The 22,850-nt window shown below is 24.4% G+C and overlaps 4 protein-coding genes and 1 long non-coding RNA gene across 5 annotated transcripts in view; 2 read left to right on the forward strand and 3 right to left on the reverse strand.

Annotated features, from left to right (window-relative positions):
* Window positions 1–314: 314 nt before the first annotated feature.
* On the forward strand, window positions 315–5,916 carry LOC126901390 (transmembrane and coiled-coil domain-containing protein 4-like). The gene is made up of 10 exons (XM_050677806.1): window positions 315–782; window positions 1,198–1,509; window positions 1,680–1,812; window positions 1,889–2,130; window positions 2,195–2,361; window positions 2,438–2,773; window positions 3,601–3,737; window positions 3,881–4,002; window positions 4,182–4,315; window positions 5,095–5,916. The coding sequence occupies exons 1-10, from the start codon at window positions 746–748 to the stop codon at window positions 5,167–5,169; spliced, it is 1,695 nt and encodes a 564-aa protein (XP_050533763.1). The 5' UTR covers window positions 315–745; the 3' UTR covers window positions 5,170–5,916.
* Window positions 5,917–7,005: 1,089 nt separating this feature from the next.
* On the reverse strand, window positions 7,006–10,016 carry LOC126901396 (UPF0047 protein YjbQ). The gene is made up of 6 exons (XM_050677812.1): window positions 9,840–10,016; window positions 9,095–9,296; window positions 8,807–8,861; window positions 8,700–8,739; window positions 7,477–7,518; window positions 7,006–7,423 (listed from the first exon to the last, which is right to left on the reverse strand). The coding sequence occupies exons 2-6, from the start codon at window positions 9,252–9,254 to the stop codon at window positions 7,196–7,198; spliced, it is 525 nt and encodes a 174-aa protein (XP_050533769.1). The 5' UTR covers window positions 9,255–9,296; window positions 9,840–10,016; the 3' UTR covers window positions 7,006–7,195.
* Window positions 10,017–12,758: 2,742 nt separating this feature from the next.
* Window positions 12,759–16,654, forward strand: LOC126901388 (WD repeat-containing protein 44). Its single transcript, XM_050677803.1, has 8 exons — window positions 12,759–12,992; window positions 13,143–13,236; window positions 13,295–13,547; window positions 13,600–13,859; window positions 14,054–14,194; window positions 14,254–14,505; window positions 14,669–15,199; window positions 15,276–16,654. The coding sequence occupies exons 1-8, from the start codon at window positions 12,925–12,927 to the stop codon at window positions 16,449–16,451; spliced, it is 2,775 nt and encodes a 924-aa protein (XP_050533760.1). The 5' UTR covers window positions 12,759–12,924; the 3' UTR covers window positions 16,452–16,654.
* A 549-nt stretch (window positions 16,655–17,203) lies between these two features.
* LOC126901395 (mitochondrial transcription rescue factor 1) lies at window positions 17,204–18,358 on the reverse strand. Its single transcript, XM_050677811.1, has 3 exons — window positions 18,122–18,358; window positions 17,594–17,718; window positions 17,204–17,524 (listed from the first exon to the last, which is right to left on the reverse strand). Exons 1-3 carry the CDS (start codon window positions 18,305–18,307, stop codon window positions 17,263–17,265), a joined length of 573 nt encoding a protein of 190 aa, XP_050533768.1. The 5' UTR covers window positions 18,308–18,358; the 3' UTR covers window positions 17,204–17,262.
* Window positions 18,359–19,350: 992 nt separating this feature from the next.
* Window positions 19,351–22,850, reverse strand: part of LOC126901399 (uncharacterized) — a 9,266-nt gene continuing 5,766 nt past the window's right edge. Inside the window, exon 3 of the long non-coding RNA XR_007703036.1 lies at window positions 19,351–20,414. This is a non-coding gene — a long non-coding RNA (uncharacterized LOC126901399). The remainder of the gene's footprint in view (window positions 20,415–22,850) is intronic.

The raw sequence follows: 22,850 nt of genomic DNA on the forward strand, positions 1-22,850 counted from the left end.
TAATGTAATATTATCCACCTTGGACCATGTGTGCTATTATCACAATTTGCAATAGACAAAGAAAAGTCGAGTGTTCACTTCCAGAAATTCTTTTTTTTCTGAATAACAGTTATCGATGATTAAAACAATAAAAAATATATTTACTTATGATAACAAAAAATGATAATAAAAATTTTATTAATTTTGTGAATAATTTGTTCTTTTAGTACTTTATGTTACATTCTAATAAATTATTTATTAAAATATATTTCTAAGTATTATGAATTACTGAATTTAATAATGTTAACTATACATTAACATTTGATATTTCCTAATTATTGTGCCACACCTCAAATAATATTTGAAAATTTGCAAAGAATCGATTTATTAAATAATAAAATTATAATAGTTATTTTTTCCATTATTTAATTTCATAATAAAGTAAATTTTGTATAAATTGACTCGATCTACATTACTATAGTTAATCTTTCTATTATTACTATCATTTTGTTTTCATTTAAATGACTATATCGATAGTTAAAACAATACATCTGTTATCTCCTATTAATTTCTGCTTTACCATTTTTTTCGAAGGACTTCTGAACAAAGTTGCGTGACAATTTTAATTATGAGTCGATACATAAACGACCAATTAAAAACATATTGTTTAAACAATTAACAAAAACAGGTGCAATTAATAAACAAAATTTAACAATTCCTCTTTAAGTTTCAATTCTTAAATGTCTTAAGTATCCAATTTATAACAATGGATTATGCCGTCGAAGCATCTAAGTACATTAAAGGTTTGAAATTTCCTCAATAATTAATATTTGTTAAAAAATCTGTTAATAAAACCGTTCTTTTTTTAAATATATATAATTGTTATTTTTGTCCATTTTAAATTTAAATTAATGATCAATTTTATATAATTATAATAGTCTTTGAAAATTAAAAATTAAATATAAATTTTTATTAGTGCAAATTGATTTATACTAATATAATTGGGGGCTTTCATTGAAAATTAAATAAAATCACTCTTTATAACTTGCTATAGCAAGTTGTTTTTCATAATTAATATTGATGTCTCATTCTATCATTTTTTATGAACTGATAATTAATGATTTGCTTAACTAAAATAAAAGTTGAACATAGTATAATTAATTTGACAACAAAGAGTAATTTTTTATTTTTAAAAATATTCATTACATTTTTTTTTAGATTCTATTGAACATAAAGATCTTGGAGAATGTTTATCATCAACTGGGCGTTTTTCATATTGTGCTTTGTGTGCTACTTCTCTAAGTTACTTATATAGAGATTCAATCCATAATGAATTTAAATTAAATTGCTTGAGAACTCTTTGCAATCATCTACGATTAATGCTTCAATTAAGAACTATGCGTGAAATGGCTAATTGTGAACTACCTTTAGATGCAAAAGTTTATGTGAGAGCTCTTAAAAAAGAAGAAGTACTTAATAAAGACATGCTGGTTATTGTAAAGGATCTTTTGCTTCTTGCTATTTCAAATGGTAAAATTTTAAATAGCTTTATAATATAATTTTTGTAATAGAATTTAATATTCAGTAAAATTTTTCTTTAAATATTCTGCTTACTAAGGCTTAAAAATTGGTATGTACCACTATTGGTCACAATATTTTATTATTTTTTACTATATTTTTGTGTTTTTATTGATGTTTAGGAGTATATGATGCTCGTTGGAGAGTTCTTATATTGTATGTTACTCGAGTTTTTGAGCTGGATTTAAGTGATGTAGATATTATTGAACTATCAATTGTCAATAGTTTATCTAATTTTTCACCTGCTCAAACTGAGTTAGTAAAATAACAAACTATATTACAATGTATATTATAATGTATATTATACTTTTTTGTCATTTTTTTTTTTTAGGCAGGAGCAAGCTGATGCAGCTAGACGTTTACGTGTATCAAAAACCAAACGATTTGCAATGATTGGATTAGCCTCAGTTGGTGGAGGAATTCTTATAGGCTTAACTGGAGGTTTAGCAGCTCCTCTCATTGGTTCAGGTCTTGCTAGTGTTTTAGGTGGCTCTATCGCTGCTGCTATTGGTACACTAGGTGGCTCAGCTATTGTTGGATCACTTTTTGGTGTAGCTGGAGCTAGTTTAACAGGTAATGAAATATAAATGTTATTTGCACAGATATTTTTTAATCTATTATTTGAATATAAAATAAGGCTATAAAATGCATAAGAGAGTCGGTGACATAGAAGAATTTGAATTTCATAAATTAACTACAGATACAAACTCTGGTGATGTCCATTTACATATTACTATTGCTATATCTGGCTGGTTAAATGATGAAAAAGAAAAAAGTTATATTGGTCCATGGGAATACCTTCGGGTACATAATATTTAATTATATAACAAAAATTTTGATTGAATTGGCTAAAATTTCTTGTTCATTATTTGTTATGTAGGATAGTCCAGAACAATATTATCTTCGTTATGAATCATCATATCTTTTAGAGCTTGGAAGATCTATGGAATATTTCTTAAGTTTTGCAGTTACTGTAGCAGTTCAGGAGTCACTAAAGTTTACTGTATTATCTGGTTTGATGGCAGCTATAGCTTGGCCAGCTGGTATTCTGGGTCTATCTTCTGTTATTGATAATCCCTGGGGTGTTTGTTGTCGTCGTTCTGCTCAAGTTGGAAAACAACTGGCTGAAACATTATTAACACGCAGTCATGGTAATCGTCCAGTGACATTAATTGGATACAGTCTTGGAGCTCGTGTAATCTTTTATTGTTTACGGGTAAAAACTACAATAATAAATCATTTTTTTTATGTCCCTTCAAGGATAAAAATCCTTATTTCTAATTTTCTTAAATGGAAACCCCTATTTTTAACTTTATATTATAGAATTAGATTATAAGATAGAAAAAAAAATTACAAACAACTTAGGTCTTAACATTTTTTTTTCATCAATAATGATGTATTAAAAGTAACTAAATTGTAATGAAAGAAATATAAAGAAAATTAACTTAACACCAAAAAAGCTTTATTTTTATAAGTTTTTAAGGACATTTCAGTCCAAGCTCTAATGACAAACATACAACTTTAATAAATATCAATGAAATTTCAAATATTAATAATAAACAATAATTACCAAAAAAGATATTTGCCATGAATATCAAAATTTTTCGGCATATTAAATAATACTGGTATTAAAGTTAATACCGAATTTGAAATACCTATTCCAATTTCTTTCCTTTCCGTCCCACTAACAAAAAATTCATTTATTATATAAAATACTTTTTAAGAAAGTGAAATTGATTTACCCCTCTCAAACCATCTGTCTTAATTTTTACTTTATTTTAATGAATATTGCATCATTACCCATAGACATCTCTATGGTAAGTAGCCAGAGGCCTAAATTATAATTTTGAATTTATTAGAACTTATTAAGACTAATTTGCTACCATCAACTATTTTACTTTGATAAATATTTCTAATAAATATATAATATTTTTGGAATTATATTACAAAATGTAGAATTATATATTTATAAGATCATTATTATAATCTTTTTATTTAAGAATCTTTATGTAATTAACATAATAAAATTTAAACCATAATTAGGAAATGTCTCAGAGAGAAAATAGTCATGGTATTATTCAAGATGCTATTTTAATTGGTGCTCCATGTACAAGGCATACAGTAGATTGGAACAAAATCACTCAAGTTGTAGCAGGTAGAGTTGTGAATGCCTACTGTAGGTAAGTAGTATAAGCTATATGCTCTACTCCTGGTAAAAATGGTAACCAAAAATAAATATATAAAAAAATAAAATACCATTTTGAAGGTAGAATATTCTCATTATTCTTAATGTATTGGTTATTTAATTTTGCTATAATTGCAGGAGCGATTGGTTATTAAAGTTCCTATATAGAACATTATCTATGCACACAAATGGTGTAGCTGGTCTTCAGAATATAGAATTAGAAAATATAGAAAATATAGATTTAACTGATATTGTTTCAGGTATTGAATACTGTCAATCAAGTATTTTTATTTCAATTTAAAAAAAAATGTATTTGGATCATATATTAACTAAAGTGTATATTGTTGGCTATGTGACAAAACTTTATAAGTCACATTTTACCAATTTTACAAGAGAAACAAAAAACTTATTTTAAAAATGAACGTGTTTCTATTTTTAGGTCACTTTGATTATCCACAAAAAATGACTGAAATATTGATGCATATTGGAGTAAATGTAGATGAAACAGCTAAAAGTATATTAAGAACCTCAAAATCTATGCCTGACTCTATGTATAATGTTCAGGAAGTTAATGTAATTAGATTATCAAATACATCCATTTCATTTTTGATTCTGTTAAATTATTTCTTCATAATTTTAATTAATGAGTGTAAAATCAGAAAAACGTATATGAACCAAAAATAGTTAATTTTTCAAATAATTTTACTTAATTATTTATGCTAAATTCAGTTTTTGAATCATGTAAACATTAAATGGTTTTTAACAAAGACTATAATTACTAACTTACAAGTTCTATTGTTGTAATACACAATAATAGAAAAATACTTGATTATAGAGTTTAAAAAAAATTATTTTTGGTTGATACATTCCTCTGATCCTATACTAACAAATATAAAATAGTTAAAATAAAATGTTTTTAATGTTTTAAAAGAACTCTTTTATCATTAATTCCACTTTTTATTAAGTTAATATAAATTTATATGGTAAAAAAATAAAAATAATTTAAGTATCTAATTAGATAAATTTACAAAATAAAATTTTTCTTTATTATACAGAACAGAACAGATCTAATAAACAATTCTGAAAACTTTTAATACTACTGAAATTATGCTATCATTTTTATTATTGTTAAAAATTAATATTAAAAAATATATTATTAATATAGTTTAAAAATACAAAATTTGTTAAAAAAAAAAAACTTGCATCAAAATTCTAATTGTGTTAAAATTTAGAAAAGTTGTTAGTTACATCTACTTCACCTCTATGTGTTCATTTTTTATTTTTTTAAATTATTATTATGCTATTTGAACTTGCATTACACTTTAATTTATTTCAATCATTTTTATTTTTAGGATGTCAGCAGTAAAAGTCTACATAAATCAAAATCTGTAGTTGAACTTGTGCATAATAATAAGAACAATTCATAAAAAATTGTTTTTGTTTGCTTGGATTTTAATACTATATTATAAGTAGAAGACTATTATATATTCATTATTAAATATAATTAGGCAGTTTTAAACAAATACAAAACATGAATATCACAAAAGTTTGTTTAAACAATTAATCAGCTAAGGATGATACTGTAAGTTTGCAAACATTTATGAAGTACAAATTTTATAAATATTTTTTTAATGTAAAATATAAATACAAAAAAATAAAATTGTAAAATATTTTTGTAGAACTAATTGAGCTTTGTATCATAGTTCAGTAAATATTTCAATGTTTAATGATATATTAATGTACATCAAATTAAGGTGATCTTTAATTTATTATAAGCATATATGTTCAATGAATATGGGTGACCCACCGTGATTTACTAATTTCAATATTAGTTTATACAGTCAAATTAGTAAATCACTGTGGAATATCCTGTATATATGTTAACAATTAAAAAATTATTATATAAATATTATTTATACAAATGTTATTAGTTAATACATATTTATTTCAATACATGGGTCCTTTACTTTTGTAAAACTATTTTAAAACATGCTATGTTGTGTACTTATTATTAAATTAATAAGAATAAGTTGGCAGTCATTTTTTTTTTCATAAAATAAATAAAATTATCTAAACAATTAATGTATTAAAATTGCAGGAATTTTATTAAATAATTAGTTTATCATTCCAGAGTCGTATTTAGCTTTAGTTTTGCCCAGGCAGTACTTTCAGATGTGCCCCTCAAAAAAAGAAATTGTTTTTTTTTTTCAAATGTTAATATATACATACTTTATAATAATACTTTTCTAGAATTTATAGAAAATAATTCTAAAATTTGTACTTTTGTTCTATGCTTTCTTGCCATGCCCTGAATACGACCTTGAATTATTCTTTAATAAATAATTTTAAAGTAAACTGTGATACATTACATGTGATAAAAGTGTACTAATTGGACTTCTTAACCATTGCATAATAAAGTTTAATAATTAATCTTTAAATTAAATCGATTTATTTTTAAGTATTGTTAATGTTATTAATTATGTTCCTATTTTATAAAATATTCAGAATGTTTAAAATAATTTTGCAACTTTGCAATATTTTAAGCATTGTTAGAAAATATTTAATGACTAATTTATTATTTGTAATAATAAAAAATATATTTATACATAAATGAGCTTTTCAAATAAAACTTCTTTTGTTTTTAATTAAATTATACATGTTAATATTATTAAAAATATTAAACAAAAAAATAATTAATTGGTTATATAGACTATATTTATTTTATCATAGTAATAAATATACCAAATGTCATCCAAGTTATTACAATTAAATGTCATGTGATAATTATATTATAGATAAAAATACTTCATAATTATATTATTTTATTTATTAGAATTAGTCACAAGAATTCTTTATTATTGTAATTTGTTTAAAATTAGCATAGTTATTAACTATACTTATTTATTAACAACATTATTATATGCTATATTTATTTTACCAATGCACTCCTTAATTTTTATTATTAATAAAAAAGTCTAACAAATTGTAAGATTTCATGTTCCAGCAAATATATATATATATAAATTATTTATATTTTTTAAATATTAACTATTAAATGTAGTATTAATCTCATTATTTTTATTAGAACATTATTGACAAAAAAACAACTCATTGAATCATGTAATATTTATATATATAAATACACAAAATAATGCATATGAATAAATCTTAATTCAATCATAAATGCAATTTCTAAAATAAAATGTTAAATTTTAAAAATCAAGTCAGTTGAAGACTATTTAAAAAAAATTAACATACATATATGTATGAAAGTTACATAAATTAGTATGTTTAGGAAAGAGCTTTACATATTGATGGAATGTTAAGTATTCACTTATAAATCCAAATTAGAAATAAATTTAATAATTACATTATTTTATGTGTGTTATAAGATTTTGACTAGAAGAGGTTAATTAATTCTATAAAGTTTTAATCAATCTTTAAATCTTAAGTCTAGCTGCTTAATGAAGCCACTGGTGAGATTGGTGTAATAGGCGACCTATTTAAGTCTCCTGCAGATGAATTTGAAGCTCCATTTAATGTAATTACTAATTTTCGACTACCTGCATCATTTCGATGTTCACATAACCATATTCCTTGCCAAGTTCCAAGATTAAGTTTTCCTTCTGTTATTGGAATAGTAATTGATGATCCCAAGAAACATGCTTTTACATGGGCAGGCTAAAAAAAGTTTTATGAAAATAAGAATCAACAAAAATTAAAAAATAAAATACCATATCATCAGGACCTTCGCATGAATGTCTGTAAGGTAAACCCTGAAATAATAAAAAAAATTAAAGAGTTGAATATCATAAAAATAAAAATTAGGTAATAATTTATAAAGTAACTTGAATAAGGTACAGTAAAATAATATAAATAGGAATAGATGGTAAGAATTTCCAATCTAATAAATACAGTTTAAAAAACTAAAAAAACACGCTTTTAAAGCACATTGAACTAAAAAGTTAAATATAATTTTTAAAATAAGCTTAAAATAATTATGAATAAAAAATACTAGTATTATTGTGATAAAAGCGTTGGGCGCTCAATATACGTAAAATATGGCATAAAGCACCCATGCTTTTATCACAATAATACTAGTATTTTTTATTCATAATTATTTTAAGCTTATTTTAAAAATTATATTTAACTTTTTAGTTCGNAATTATTTTAAAAATTATTTTTAACTTTTTAGTTCGATGCGCTTTAAAAGCGTGTTTTTTTAGTTTTTTAAACTATATTTATTTTTTACTTTTTAGTTTCATGTTATGATAGTAGTTACTATCAATATCATAGTTCTTACGGGTAACGGGAAATCAGGGTTCGATTCCGGGGAGGGAGTCTGAGAAACGGCTACCACATCCAAGTAAAGCAGCAGGCGCGTAAATTACTCACTCCCGGAACGTGGAGGTAGTGATGAAAAATGACAATACGGAAATCATCCCTCGTAATCGGAATGAATACTTTATATCTCTTAATTAAAATAAAGCGTGTTAATAAATAAATTTTAATAGTAATTAGAATATATATATATATACAAGTAAAGCGACTTAAGTACGTAAACGTATCATGCACTAGGTATAACCGTATTTTGCGGGCGGGCGGGTCGGACTAATGTTATACCTATGGTATAAACGGTGGTAGGAATATATAAATATATATACGTAAGGCGCATTAGACGCGGGCGGTATTGGTCAGTCAAAATAAAAATTTGTTTATATATATATAATATTGATGACAAGCACGCGTNTTGATGACAAGCACGCAGGTACGATAACTAAAAATAAATTTTTATAGGAATAGTGTGCCATCGTGTGATGAGCGAGGCGTGGGTAGGGGTGAATGCGTTATGACAGTCTAGTCTAGATGACGGAATATGCGAAAAAGCGTGACGTTTGGAGAGTTACAAACATACATACATACAGGTGAAACTAATATAAGCGTGTTAAAAACTCACTTCTGGAACAATTTTGTTCAACATCATCTCCATGTCATCTCTAAAATTATAAAATTATAATTTATTATAAAATAATAATAGGTATATATTTAATTTAGTAAACATACCTAACATTTGGATCCCAACTCTCATTTATTGCTAAACTAGCTGATGTATGCAAAACTAAAAAAAAAAACAAATCTATAATTATAATAATTTTGATATAATTATTAATATAAACACACACACTTATGCTTGAGTGTCATAATAATTACATATAATATATTTAAAATGAATAATAAAAGAATTATTTTTGAAAAAGTAAATTGAAATTTTTATGAAACTAACTTTGAAGTTTGTTTCATAACATTCCATAGATTATTTTAAAAATTAATATTATTTCTTGGTGTTCTCACTTTGAATATGACACAAGCCAACTGAGAAATAAGATAATTCTGGAATTTGTTTAAGGATTTCTTCAGTAATTAAATGAACACCCCTGTGTTGTGGACGTAAGTTGATTTTACGTTGGAACCATGAAGATCCAATTAAGATACCTTTACTAGTTGATGCCATATTTTTTCACTATAAGTTTGCTTTATTGAAATTCACAATAACCTAAATTAAAAAAGTTGTATCAAAGTATTATAATTAATGAATAAGTTCTAACAGATTAATTTTTAAATCTATTGACAATTTTAAGAAGATATAAGTAATGAATATAATCTCATGATGTATTTATGGTATCTATCCTTAAAATTATTAATGATAAATTAAGCAAAAATAAAAAACTGATATAGTTATTAAAACATATATTACATCTATAATAGTTGTACTAAGTATAACATCATATATAAGTTTTATGTATGATGTAAAAGTCTGCAACTTCTAATTTGCAAAATACTTTTGGAATTAAAAAAAATATATTAATTATTCTTGTGTACTATCCAGATTACTATTACTATTAAAACTTAACAGATAACTTTGGACAATAAATAAATATTGGGAGAACTTCAATGGTACATGTAGAAATTACAGTAATACGCGAATATTAACTAGTTAAACAAAGTCTATTACTTAAAAAACAATAGGGTTAAAAAATCAATTACAAATTACACAACAAAGATAATTGGAACTGATGAAAAATAAAAAGTTACTTACTGAAATCATTATCTGGAAAAATTGTTCATAATAAGTTTTTTTTTTTTGATAAATATAACTCAATAAAAAAGTAATATATTCAATAATTAAACCAACGGCTGTTAATCATGTCAAACGGCACAATTTAAACGTATCTTATTAATTTTAAAAAGCAATGCAAGAAAATGTTCATTAAATTTGTGCTATCAGTTTATAAATTAGTAAATAGATATAAACACCTAGACACAATTATTTTTTACAGTGTGACTTTCTAAAGAAACATTAAATAGCTAACTAATGTATAGGTTGGCTCACTGTTGTCATTTGCTATGAAAATTGTTAACATTTTTTAAATTCGCCATTTTAAACAATGTAATTATGTATCTATGTCAGTGATAAGAAAATTCGGATTTTCCGAAGTTCAGAAATTGGATTTTGAGTGTATTTTTTATCAATGGTTAAAATATAGTAATAACTACAATTAAGATAGTTGTAATAACTGAATATTCGGCTAACCCTATCATTTATTTAGTTTTCCCATCGCTTTTCTTAAATTTATCACTATATTAAACATTACTTTTTTCCGTGCAAGTATGAAAATATTCATAAATAATAATGGATAAACCTAAAAAATATTTAACCATTTTTAAATTGAGAAATAAATACTATTAAAATAAGCTAAAGAAAAATTTCTCTAAATTATTATTTTTTTAGAAGAAATCTAGAGGTTAACGCTAAAACAATCACTTTTTATTAATAATTAAAAGTCTGAGTATGAAATTCAAACTTCGGAATTAATCTTTTTATCAGGTCTTTTCATTTTTGTTTTGGGTTTTGTTGTTGAATCTGAATGTTTTACACAGAAGTTCGAAATCCGGATTAATTCCCCATTACTGTTATATTTACATAGATCAACCATTTAATGAATCTTAAAAGACATAAGAGAGAGGTTGTTAATTAATTTACAACCTCTTTTTAAATAGACCTCAAGTAATTAAAATGTACGATGGTGGTAAATAGTATTGTGGAGTAATGTCTAAGACCCACAGATACTATTTATTTAGTTGACAATTTGTTTTATTTTCATTATATTTCTAACAATATTTAATGTAAGAAAAACTATTTTTTTTATAAGTTGATCCGATTGATAATCGCTTTCATTCAATTTACATCAGTAATTAAATTTACTAGTGTAATTATGCTAATAATTCAGAATTTAAATCAAGTTAAAATTTGACTTAAGAAATATAGCAGCACGAAGCACGTATAGTTTTGATAGTATTACTGGGATATTAACATAATAATTTAAAAGCGCATAAAAATATTAATATCAAAATATTTTTAAAATGGTACAAAAATAAAAATATGTAAATTTAATTTCAATGTGTCATTATTATTTAATGAGATGTAATATTTATCAAGAACTTTTAAATAATAAGTGGATTTAATTTATAATTATATCTAGTAGAAAAACGAAGTTAATAGATTATTTTACTTAAATTTTTATTGTACAAAACTTAAAAATAAATGGTTTATTAAACAGTAGGTGGCTTTATAATTGAAAAAAGTAAATGCAAATTACACTTATTATGGAAGTAACGTACACAATGAATATTATTATGCAATAATATATTGTATATAATGAATATTATATACCATTCATTTTAAGTAATATATTTTTACTGCATACTATAATAAGCAATATTTTAAAATTTATCAAATATTTTTTCTACTTGATTAGTGAATACTTAATAGTGACCAACATTTTTTGAACACTTAATTATATTTATCATTCTTTAAGACATTATAAATACAAGTACTTTGATTTCTAGTTATTACTTAATTAGTGTAGTTAGTGTGTCAAAACTACTCTTACTTGATATTCCCTGAAATGATAATAGAATCTCGGCTAGTAATTTGAAGTTGTTAGAAGCGTTTGTTTAAAATTAAAGGAAGTGTATTAATAAAAAGAAAGGCACTTCTAAACAATAAAGTATGTTTATTTCCTAATAATATATTAGTTATTTTAACCATGTTTTTAAGCTATGTGAAAGAAATCAAGCTAAAGACTAAAGAAACACAATCAAATAATACATCAGAGTAAATGGTAATAGAGAATAATCTGAGACGATAACGTGAAAAATCAAGATAAGTAAGTGAGAGGAAAACAAGGTCCCTCAACCCTTATACAATGTGCCACGAACAGTACAAATGGGGTTTAGTGGTCCCAAATATTTCATACTTTATTTTAGACACGCGTATAATAAGTATTATTTCATTGGTTAGTAGTCCAATTATTATAATTATAAAATAATGATCTATTATAATTATAATTATTACACAGAATATCTTTTCTTTATAAAGTCAAGATATTCTGTGTAATATTTTATAAATTTTGTCATTAGGATCGCTCTGCGATAACCAAGTAATCTAAGCACAAATTCTAGTTATTTAAATGTAAATGTAAATTATTTCAAAATTATAAAGCGGTAAACAACTAAAAAATTTAATTAACTCAAATTGGTTGATTGAAAAATTTTAGGGCCGGGTAATTTGATTTTCCTATTTGGTATATGGGAGAGCTCACCGACTTTAAGCGTTATTGTTAAGTTAGGGCACAATTTGGATTCTCGAAATTCATTGTTAAAAAGCATTCTTAATTTTTTTAATAAATGAAAGTTATTTAAACTTAAAATTTACTTTAAAGTAGAAGGCAATTTTGGTTAAATATCATTGATTATTCAGTAATAATATACAATTTAGTTGTTTAGTTATACAATACAGACCACACTAAATTTTATAAAAACATAGCCTTTATCATTTTATAAAATCTAAGACTATAACATTTTATTACAAAGCAAAAAATTCATAGCTGATTAATATTCATTATCTATAGCAAGTACTCCAAAAAATTATTCTTATCATTTTCTCAGGAGAATTACGGTAGATAACATGACAAAACGTACAAACTTCACAATTTTATTTTTATTTTATGAATTCTTAATACTATAAATTTTTTATTACTTGTTCCTACCTTTAATATAATGCTTTGTATAAATTAATTTTTTTTTCACCTTGTTAATGTTAAAATGTTTAATTGTTAACTATGTCAAATTCAAACAGTGATAATGATGAATTTTTTGATGCTGAAGATTTAACTATTTGCACAGAAAAGTAAATTTCTCTATTCCCATATTTTTACTATTTCTTTTTTTTATTAATCTCAATTTATTTAATCAATAAATTATTTGAACGATCGTGGTTAAAATAAAACTTTTTAATTGATCATTGATTTATTATCATATTGAATTATTTATATTTCAGTGATGAAACTAAAACAACTATTAAAAATGAAAAAGAAGTTATGGAAGAAAAAAAAAAAAATATGACTTTCAAACTAAATACTACTGTTAAACCAGTATATATAAAAACTTAAATTTTAATGATAATTATTTAATTTGTTTAATGATTTTTAGAATTTAGAAGTTAATAGTCGGCGAAAATTTTTTGAAATTAGACAACATATGCAGATTGATGAGGATGAAACACAACCAGTTTCTCCTACTGAAAGTCAAGCGTCATCAGCAGATGGTGTTTTTTTAGCACCTTCACACAGACCTAGCCATCCTTTTCGTGTCATTGAACCTGATGGAGTATCAGTTCAAAGCATATTATCATTGGGAAAAGTTGGCAGATTACTAGGAAGTGTTTCAACAGATCAATGCTTTGGTAAGTATTTTATTTCATTATCATAATTTTTTTTAAATTATAATATTTTTAGAGAAAGAAAATAATATTCATCTATCAGAAAGTTTAAAATCATCGGAACCTTGTACTCCAGTCTTTTCAGAAGATAAATTTATCGTTCCAGTTGATAGTGTAAATACTTTAAATGAACCAGATGTGATAGCAAGCACAAAGACGTCAAATAATGGCACATGTAATATAGAAAATGTTAAACCAATTGCACCTCCTAGACGAAAGAGACGCAAACAAGCTGCTAATGAAAATAACAGTTTTACAACTAAAAATAATGCTAATGTACGTTGATAATATTTTTATTATATTTTAAATTTCTATATAATAGAAATTGTAGAAGAATTTAAATAATTTATTTTCTAAATGATTAAAGTTCATCTACATATTGTTTTGAAACACATTTAACAGACATTATACTACTCTAATTTATCTGCTTTTTATATTTACCAATAATTCTTATTTTCCTTTTTACACAGCAATTAAATGTTTTAATTAAAGAAACTAGTAATAATTCTTTATCAAGTCCGGTAAGCACTATTGAGTCCTTAACCAGAGAATTAGAAAATTCTTTAGATCTTCAATCTGCTACAAAAGGTCAATATGTTGTTAATCACCGTGTAAGTTTGATCTTAATGATAAACTATAGATTTTATTTAAATAGTAATTTTAATTGTAGGATGATGAAAAACCAGTTTTAAATATTGTTCAAGAAATTACTGATGAAATTAAAGATAAATCAAGAACATTAAGTTCTCACAGCAATACTTATCCAATGTCAACAAGTGGAATTACATGTAATCGTTCATATACAAGGGTTACTCCAAGAGAAAGACGAAGATCTGCTGGTGATGAACAAGAATTGCGTGACCAACAGTTAAATATGTTTTTGAAAACTCATACTGATTCAGGAAAAAAACTGACCGATATAGTAAGTTATTTAATAATATATATTTAAGTATTTGTGAATTCTATGTAAGAAAATATTAATAATTTAAGTTAGTTTCAATTATAGTATTAATTATTATAATATATTATATTATAAAGTTATAAATATCTATTGAATATTGTACTAAAAAAATCTTAATCCCCAGGAAATTTTGGAACAAATCACTGTATTAAATTTGGACACTGGTGAACGAGTTCCATTAAGTATAGCTGAGGATAAGTTACCTCAATGTATTAACCCATTATCTTTACACATAATGCGTTTAACATCAGAATATGTAAGCACCCCAAATTTGGATTCCAACTCTTACAAAACCAATTCTACTAAACAAATTAAAGAATCAGATGAAGAAAGTATTGGCAGTAAATCAAATGATACTGTAGCTACAGGAAGGGATGATCCTGTTGATGAATCAGCCATTCGTCGTCGTACTGCAAAAATTAAAAGGTTTTTAGGAACTACTGTTAAAAAGACTGTAAATAAAGCTAGAACAATTGCACATGAAGTATCTCATGTACGTCATAAAGAGGATGTCATGGAGATAGTTGATTTAGTTGAAAGACCACAAATTACTGCTGATATTCCCAATTCCCCACAAGTATCTGAACCTTTTAAATTAAGATCTTCTAATAGTCATAAAGGTCCTTATGAATTTGATTCTGTTCAACATGTTCAAGTACAATAAATATTATTAATATTACATTGTTTTTTAAAATAAACTTTAATAATTTTATATGTATTTTATATTTTAGGAATTTTGCAACGAGCATACTGGAGCTGTGTGGTGTATGAAGTTTTCTATGTGTGGAAGACTATTAGCTACAGCTGGCCAAGATCGTGTGCTTAGAATATGGGTTTTACAAGATGCTTACAAAGATTTTCATGAAATGAGGAAAAAGTATGACGCTGAAAAAGTTTCACCTACCCCATCAACTGAATCACTTGTATCACAACTTTCTGTTGATGATCAGTCTTTTTTAATAGATCCTGATGATCGGGGCCCATTTATGTCACGGCCATTCTGTACCTATAATGGTCACCGCTCTGATTTACTAGATATTGCATGGTCAAAAAATTATTTTGTTCTTTCTTCATCAATGGATAAAACTGTTAGATTGTGGCATATTAGTAGAAGAGAATGCCTATGTTGTTTTCAACATATTGATTTTGTAACAGCAATATGTTTTCACCCACGGGATGACCGATACTTTTTAAGTGGATCATTAGATGGAAAACTTCGTCTTTGGAATATACCTGATAAAAAAGTTGCTGTATGGAATGAAGTTGAAGGTCAAACAAAACTTATAACTGCTGCAAACTTCTGTCAAAATGGTAAATTTGCTGTAGTTGGGTCATATGATGGTAGATGTATATTTTATACTACAGATCAGTTACGCTATCACACCCAAATACATGTACGCTCAACTCGTGGTAGAAACTCAACTGGACGTAAAATTAGTGGCATTGAACCCATGCCTGGTGAAGATAAAATTTTGGTAACATCAAATGATAGTAGAGTCAGGTTATATGATCTCAGAGACCTAAATTTATCATGTAAGTATAAGGGATATGTAAATATTAGTAGTCAGATCAAAGCTAGTTTCAGTCATGATGGAAAGTATATTGTATGTGGTTCTGAAAATCAGTGTATTTATATATGGAAAACACATCATGACTATTCTAAATTTACATCTGTCAGGAGAGATCGAAATGACTATTGGGAAGGAATCAAAGCTCATAATGCTGTAGTTACTTGCGCAATTTTTGCCCCGAATCCAGAAATTGTTTTCAGACAAATGAAAAATGATGAGAACAAAAGTCAAGATGGCTATGTCTTAGTAAGTGCTGATTTCAATGGTTGTATTCGCGTTTTTATTAATAGAATGAAACCAAAACATAGTTCATTACCAGCCAGTGCAATGGCATAAAACTAAATGTGAAGATTTTATTAATGCAATTTTATGTATGTTATTTTTTATTTATTGCAAATTTAAATTATTGAACAATATTTATGTATGGTTTATAGCATTAGTTTTTTTAATAATATAATTTATTCTATGGAAGGCGAGGTATAATTCATGTTAATTTGTTACCATAATTTATGACAGAAATATATTTTAAACTAATTTTATTTCTATTGGTTTTTTATTTTTGTCAATTAAGATTAATCAATTAAAGACTTACAATCATAATGTGATAAGTACCATAAAGTTAATTTTGAGTTATTGTCAATTTACTCTAAAATATATTGGCAATTGTGACTCATTATTTTATACAACACTTATTTACTTTTCGAATTAATAAATACACACTCAACTAATATGTGGAATTTTGTATTAATTTATTGAGCTTAGTACATAAATTATTCTATTATTGACTTCTAAAATAAACAGCATATGTTATTTAATTCAACAATTAAATTATATATGTAATAATTATAACCCTAATTTTTATATTTTGACAAGATTTTTTTTTGTTGGTTAAAACTATTTAGTTAAAACATATATTTTAATAGCGAAAGAACTAAAGAATTATTTAACAGAAAAAGTACAAGGAAATAAATGAAATTTATCAGTTATTATCATACTGCTGAATCTAGTTGTCTGAGACTATTTTTATACTATTATGTAGAAGATTAAACATTTACAGAGAAGTTAATAATGTTAAATAGTTATCTAAATTACTAAAAAAATCATTCATTTTATTTTACTTAATATACTTATAATAATTTTACATTAGTTAAGATGACAAAGCTTTCCATTTATCGGGGTAGTTATCAATTAAAAGATTTTTGAATTTCCGTAACTTCACTAATAATTCATGACCATCTAGATTGGCTGATAGAATTTCAACTCTAGATACTAGAAGGAAGTTTGGATTACTTGGACTAGATCCTTTGATTAAATCTACTTCATCTCCTACATCTAAAGAATGACTCTTTTTTAAAACTTTTTTCCCGTTAACTCTGATACGGCTCTCAAAAAAGGCGATTTCAATTTTACTATAAATATAATTAAAATATTTAATAACTTGTGGAAGCCAAAAAAACTTCATTTTGAAAAAAAATTACTTTCTTGATTTCCCTAATGCATGCTTCAAAACACTGTCCATTCGTAAAGAACTTGTTTTGTATTTAATAAGTTGGCTGCAATTGTCTAGTTCTAAATCTGAGTCATCTGAATCTTCATTTTCATCCTACAATTATAAATAATAATCTTTATATAAAAGAAAACATTTACACTTATTTACTCATTAGTTATACTATTTAATTCATAAAGCATTTCATATATCCATAATTATCTTATGTACACAAATCAACTTCATGATTAAATTAAAAAACAGTGAAAATGCAAATATATATATCTTTAATTTGGTGTATATTTTTATACTGGAAAAAAGGTACTTTTAGTTAATTTTCGCTTTTTTATTTAATAGAAAATTGCAGCTTTAATTTTTTATTATATTTTGATCCAAGTAACATCACTCCAAGATGGATTCTTTAATATTTTAAATAAATTATAATTTAGTAATTATTAATAAAAAAACAGATAATTTACTTATTTCAAATTTATGTTACACAAAATAATGTTGTACACACCGGATCTTTTTTCGACCGTTTAAATCTTTTTGTAGATCCAATATCATACTTTATAGCCAAATTTGTTTTAATTTGACCACCCAAAACGTAAGAAGATCTAACTAAGTAAGAAAGTCCATTTTTAGATGATGTTAAACATGATCGGGTTGTAATATATTTGCAAAATAGGGAAAATATTCTATTCATTTTTCAAACTTAATTATAAATGATTAAACAAACACTATCTTTTTATTAAAGACCTACAATAATTCTTATCTCATAGTTTGTGATTAAGCCATCTTTAATATTTAAAATAAAGTTGTTGATTAAATTAATTGATAATAATAATTTTTATTTGTTAATATATTTAATATAAAGTTTAATTGTAAAATATATTTAAACGTTTATACAAGGAAAATATTTTAACGAAAACTTATAAAATGATCATGGTGATTTATTATATATCTATATATATATAGATAGATATATCATGGTAAATATACCTAAAGTTTACTTTAGATGATACGCTATCAATAAATGATAAGCGCTCAGTAGTACTCAAAATTGCTCAATTGAAAATTAAATTTCAACAATATTCCATTTTTAGAGCTGTATTTTCAATCAGAATATTCTTAGTAAATATCTGTAAAAAATCTAGTATTAGTTAAAGTGCGTTAAGCTTATAGTGAAATCATAGAGCATATTTTCATATAGTTTGTGGTAAAACGGAGAGTGTGTGTTGGAAAACCATAGAAAACCAAAAATATTGGAAAACCTTGATCTTGAGTGTAATAAATTGCGACCGATATTACGCGTCCTCATTTATATGAACTTCATAAAAAAAATACTGATTCTTTTATTATAAACCATTTAATTAATCGAAAAATAAATTTGATAACTTTATAATTCGATTCTTTTAGTTAAATTTTTTTTTCTTTGAATCCTTAACTTTTCGATGTCTAGGTAAGTTATCCTATTTGTTTAAATTGATCCATAAAAATAATTTATAAACAAAAAACAGTGAAACTTCAATTTTAATATTTCATTCATTATTTTTTCTAGTTATTCAGTTTTTAATCATTGAAAATTAATTTAAACATAATATCTATAAGAATTTTTTTAGTTAGATCATTTAATATGTTGTCATCAAAAAAATCATGTTGGTACCCTTATAGGATATAGACTTCAAAAATATTTTAATCACATATTAATCGAGAAATAGATATTATTTTAAAATTTACGTTACTTGTTTTTTAAAACAAACCCTTAGATTTTTAAATAAATTATCATTTTGTAATAATTGAGTTTTGAATTGCTCTTTCCAAATATACTCATAAGTAATGATGTTTAAATTCTATAAACGCATCACAACTAACATCTTGATTATGAATTTATTTTTGCAACCTATAAATTATATAAATACTGATTTGCCTTACAATTGATTGCATATTTTGAAAATCAATGAAAAAAGTTTGTTGTGTTGAGTTTAAAACAACAAAATTCATTACTTAGATTTAGAACGGTCAAGGTCGCTTGTTGGGATACTAATCAATAAAATTCAGATCCGCAAATCCGCAGAATCTTTTAGACCAACCAGATAGTAGGTCAAGGTTTTTGTTTCCACGGGTAACTTTTGTTTGGATCAATATCAAAGTTTCCCTAGAAATTTAGAGAAATATTATAATTTTTATACATATAAAATTTATTTTATATGATGTAGTTGTTCAATTTAATTTGTTTTCATCCATTTTATTTTAGTATTTTACTAGTTCCTATCTTTAAGCTGTTCTATTGAAATCTTACTCTTTTTATTGTTTTGAAATTTATATTAAAAAATTATGAAACCTTTTTCATCATCAACTAATCAAGCATTGAAGAGTTCTGTTATTGTTCAAGATATAGATTAAGATATAAATATATCTTAAGTTTGTACGGGGTACAAACTATTTTTTACTATTCATTATTCTTAATTTCTTGAAAAAACATTTATTTTATTTTTACGCTTTTGCAACTCATTAAAAGCCATAGCGGTCTCCCTCGAAGAGAAGGTTTCTTAACTTGCACATGAATACTCCAGGATGGATGATTAGTCCGCCCCTGAGGAGAGGAATGAAGACACCAATTACATAAATTGATCTCTTGCTCAGAAAACAGAGCCGCTCGTAATCGAGTCTCGAACCCAAATCACATGAAGCACTGTCATATTACCGACTAGGCCACATCTTTTATTTTATTTTAGTACAATACTAAACAAACTATTAGCCGTGATTATTAAACATCTATCTTGGTGTTATTATTTTTGGAAATTTCACAACTGTAAAGGAAAAATTTAATATTTAATCTTTGATGCGGAGGTCAACATTATTGTTATTTAATTATTATATTAATCACTGTTTACTGAATTAAAATTATCAAACAATAGGTCAAAAAAACTTACATCTAATTATAACATAATAAATAATAGCTATGAAATTAATTTTTAATAAAAAAACGGTATTAATTTTTTGCTTAAAATATTATATATATTTCATATTATAAGGGCTTATTTATAAATAGGTACAAACATTTAATTAGTTTAAAATTTCATAATATAAAATATTTATTTCAAAATAACTTATATTGATAATTCATAATGATTTTCGATTTTGTCTTCACGTAGTTTTTCAAAATAAAAATTATATTCCATGGAATCTTCAATCGTTTTATCAATCCTGTAATCTAAAAAGGCTATGTAGTTTATACGTTTATCAATATAAGATTTGAATTCATTGTTATAGCTTTCAAATTCATCTATATATTTCTTTTCATTGGGCATCGTTTTTGTAAATTTACATGAAGTTTTAGCTGGATTGAGATAATTGTGAAATGCAGTTTCTAGACAATAACAGTAATTCTTAACATTTTCCTCATGTATAACAACTTTTTTCAAGTATTCTAATAATTTTAACAGTTTATCAAAACTTTCCCCAAACAATTTACTAAGAAAATTAATATTGTTATACAGTAGATTAATAAATTCCATATAACAATCATGTTTTTTTTTTAATATCTTCAAAAAATAATTTCTAGTTTCAATACGTTTACTTTCGTTATCATATCCAATGTAATTTTGAGATTCTATATATTCCTTACATATATATAACAAAAGACGATTGATTAGCCTAAGTTGCTCAATATACTTACAACTAAGCATTCCACTAACCAGATCTTGTTTATTGAAATAGTTCTCTTCGTCGACTTCAAAATATTGAATTGACACATATTCTGCAGGCTTATTTTTAGAAGTATCATTTGTAATTTTGGTAATATTTTGTATGTACTCATTATTATCAAATAGATTTTTAAGCTTCAATGAATTATACACGATATAATCGAAATCATTAATTACAAATTTACTGACAATATATTTGAGCTCTCTAATATCTGACGAGTCTATCGTCGTGACAAATTTCATTTGTAAACACAAAAATAACGTAATTATAACAATGAAAAATTTATTTAAATGCATTTTCTTTCTTTTTCTAGTATAAAACTTAGAGTTAAAAAAAATGTAATTAAATTTTTTTTTAATCAAATTTAAATATGTTTATTAATATAATAAAACTATAATGTATTATAAAGCATACTATAAAAACTTTTTTGTATGATTTTCTTATTTTGAAATATAATTTTATTGTAAAGCTACACGATTTGTGTACTTAAAAAATAATTTTAACAGTTAATATAATGGTTTATTTTCGCAGATGTTTTTTATGTTCTAAAATAATTTTAATATATTTTTTTCCTTGCCTGCTATATTTTGAAAATATATCATTTATTTAAAAATAATTTCAAGTGTAATAATATAACATATCATACAAACTATTTTTAAATTCATACTCTTGTTTACAAGATGATTCTTTTATCTCTCAATTTCTCTTAAAATGATAAAGTTTTTTTTTTATTTTGTTATTTACATATATATCTCCATTTATCTGTTATAAAATATTTTTTATGTTCGTCTCTTCTATACTATAGGGGTGTCAATTTTAATTTTTATAATTAATTATTTATAGTATAATATATATTATAATATCACTAATTAGTAAAATACTAGTGTTTACATATAAATAAATAATTAAAAACAAATTATTTTTCAGATTATTATTGATTTTGATTATTTATATGTTAACCATAATCTGTGCAAAATGTTATTTTGAACCTTTTTTTTGTCTTTTAAAGTTAATAATTTGTATAAAAGTTTATATTAAAAAAGGTTGAATTTTTTTTAGCTCAATTTGAAAGTTTGAAATTGACATTATTAAATAGAAAATTTTATAATGTTGAGAAAAACGAATGACAGACATAATAAAAAAGGATATAAAAATAATTTTAATATGAATAAAAAATTCTCTCACAAGGGGAAACTAAAATGATGGAATCTTTGATATTCATAGAAGTTTACAGTGTAAATTAAATAAAAACCAAAAGAATTTTGAAATTTTTTCAAATTTAAAAGGAATTAAGAAAAAATGTCAATTTGGCGAGCGAGGTTTAAAGAAAAAGTATGTTGGATTAAGAGAATATACAGGGTGGCCCACCACTCACTGACAACTTAAATAACTTTTGATCCAGTTAATATTTTTAGTTGATTTTTTTTTTAAATAATAGTTATACGTTAGGTCTATAGCTATATCTCAATAATTAATTTTTTTACATTTTATTAAAAATATTAATTATTTTTAAATTTTAAATAAAATGTAAAAAAAAA

This window comes from Daktulosphaira vitifoliae, unplaced genomic scaffold (genome assembly GCF_025091365.1).
Source record: "Daktulosphaira vitifoliae isolate Bord-2020 unplaced genomic scaffold, ASM2509136v1 Scaffold_3, whole genome shotgun sequence".
In the NCBI taxonomy this organism is placed as follows: Eukaryota; Metazoa; Arthropoda; class Insecta; order Hemiptera; family Phylloxeridae; genus Daktulosphaira; species Daktulosphaira vitifoliae.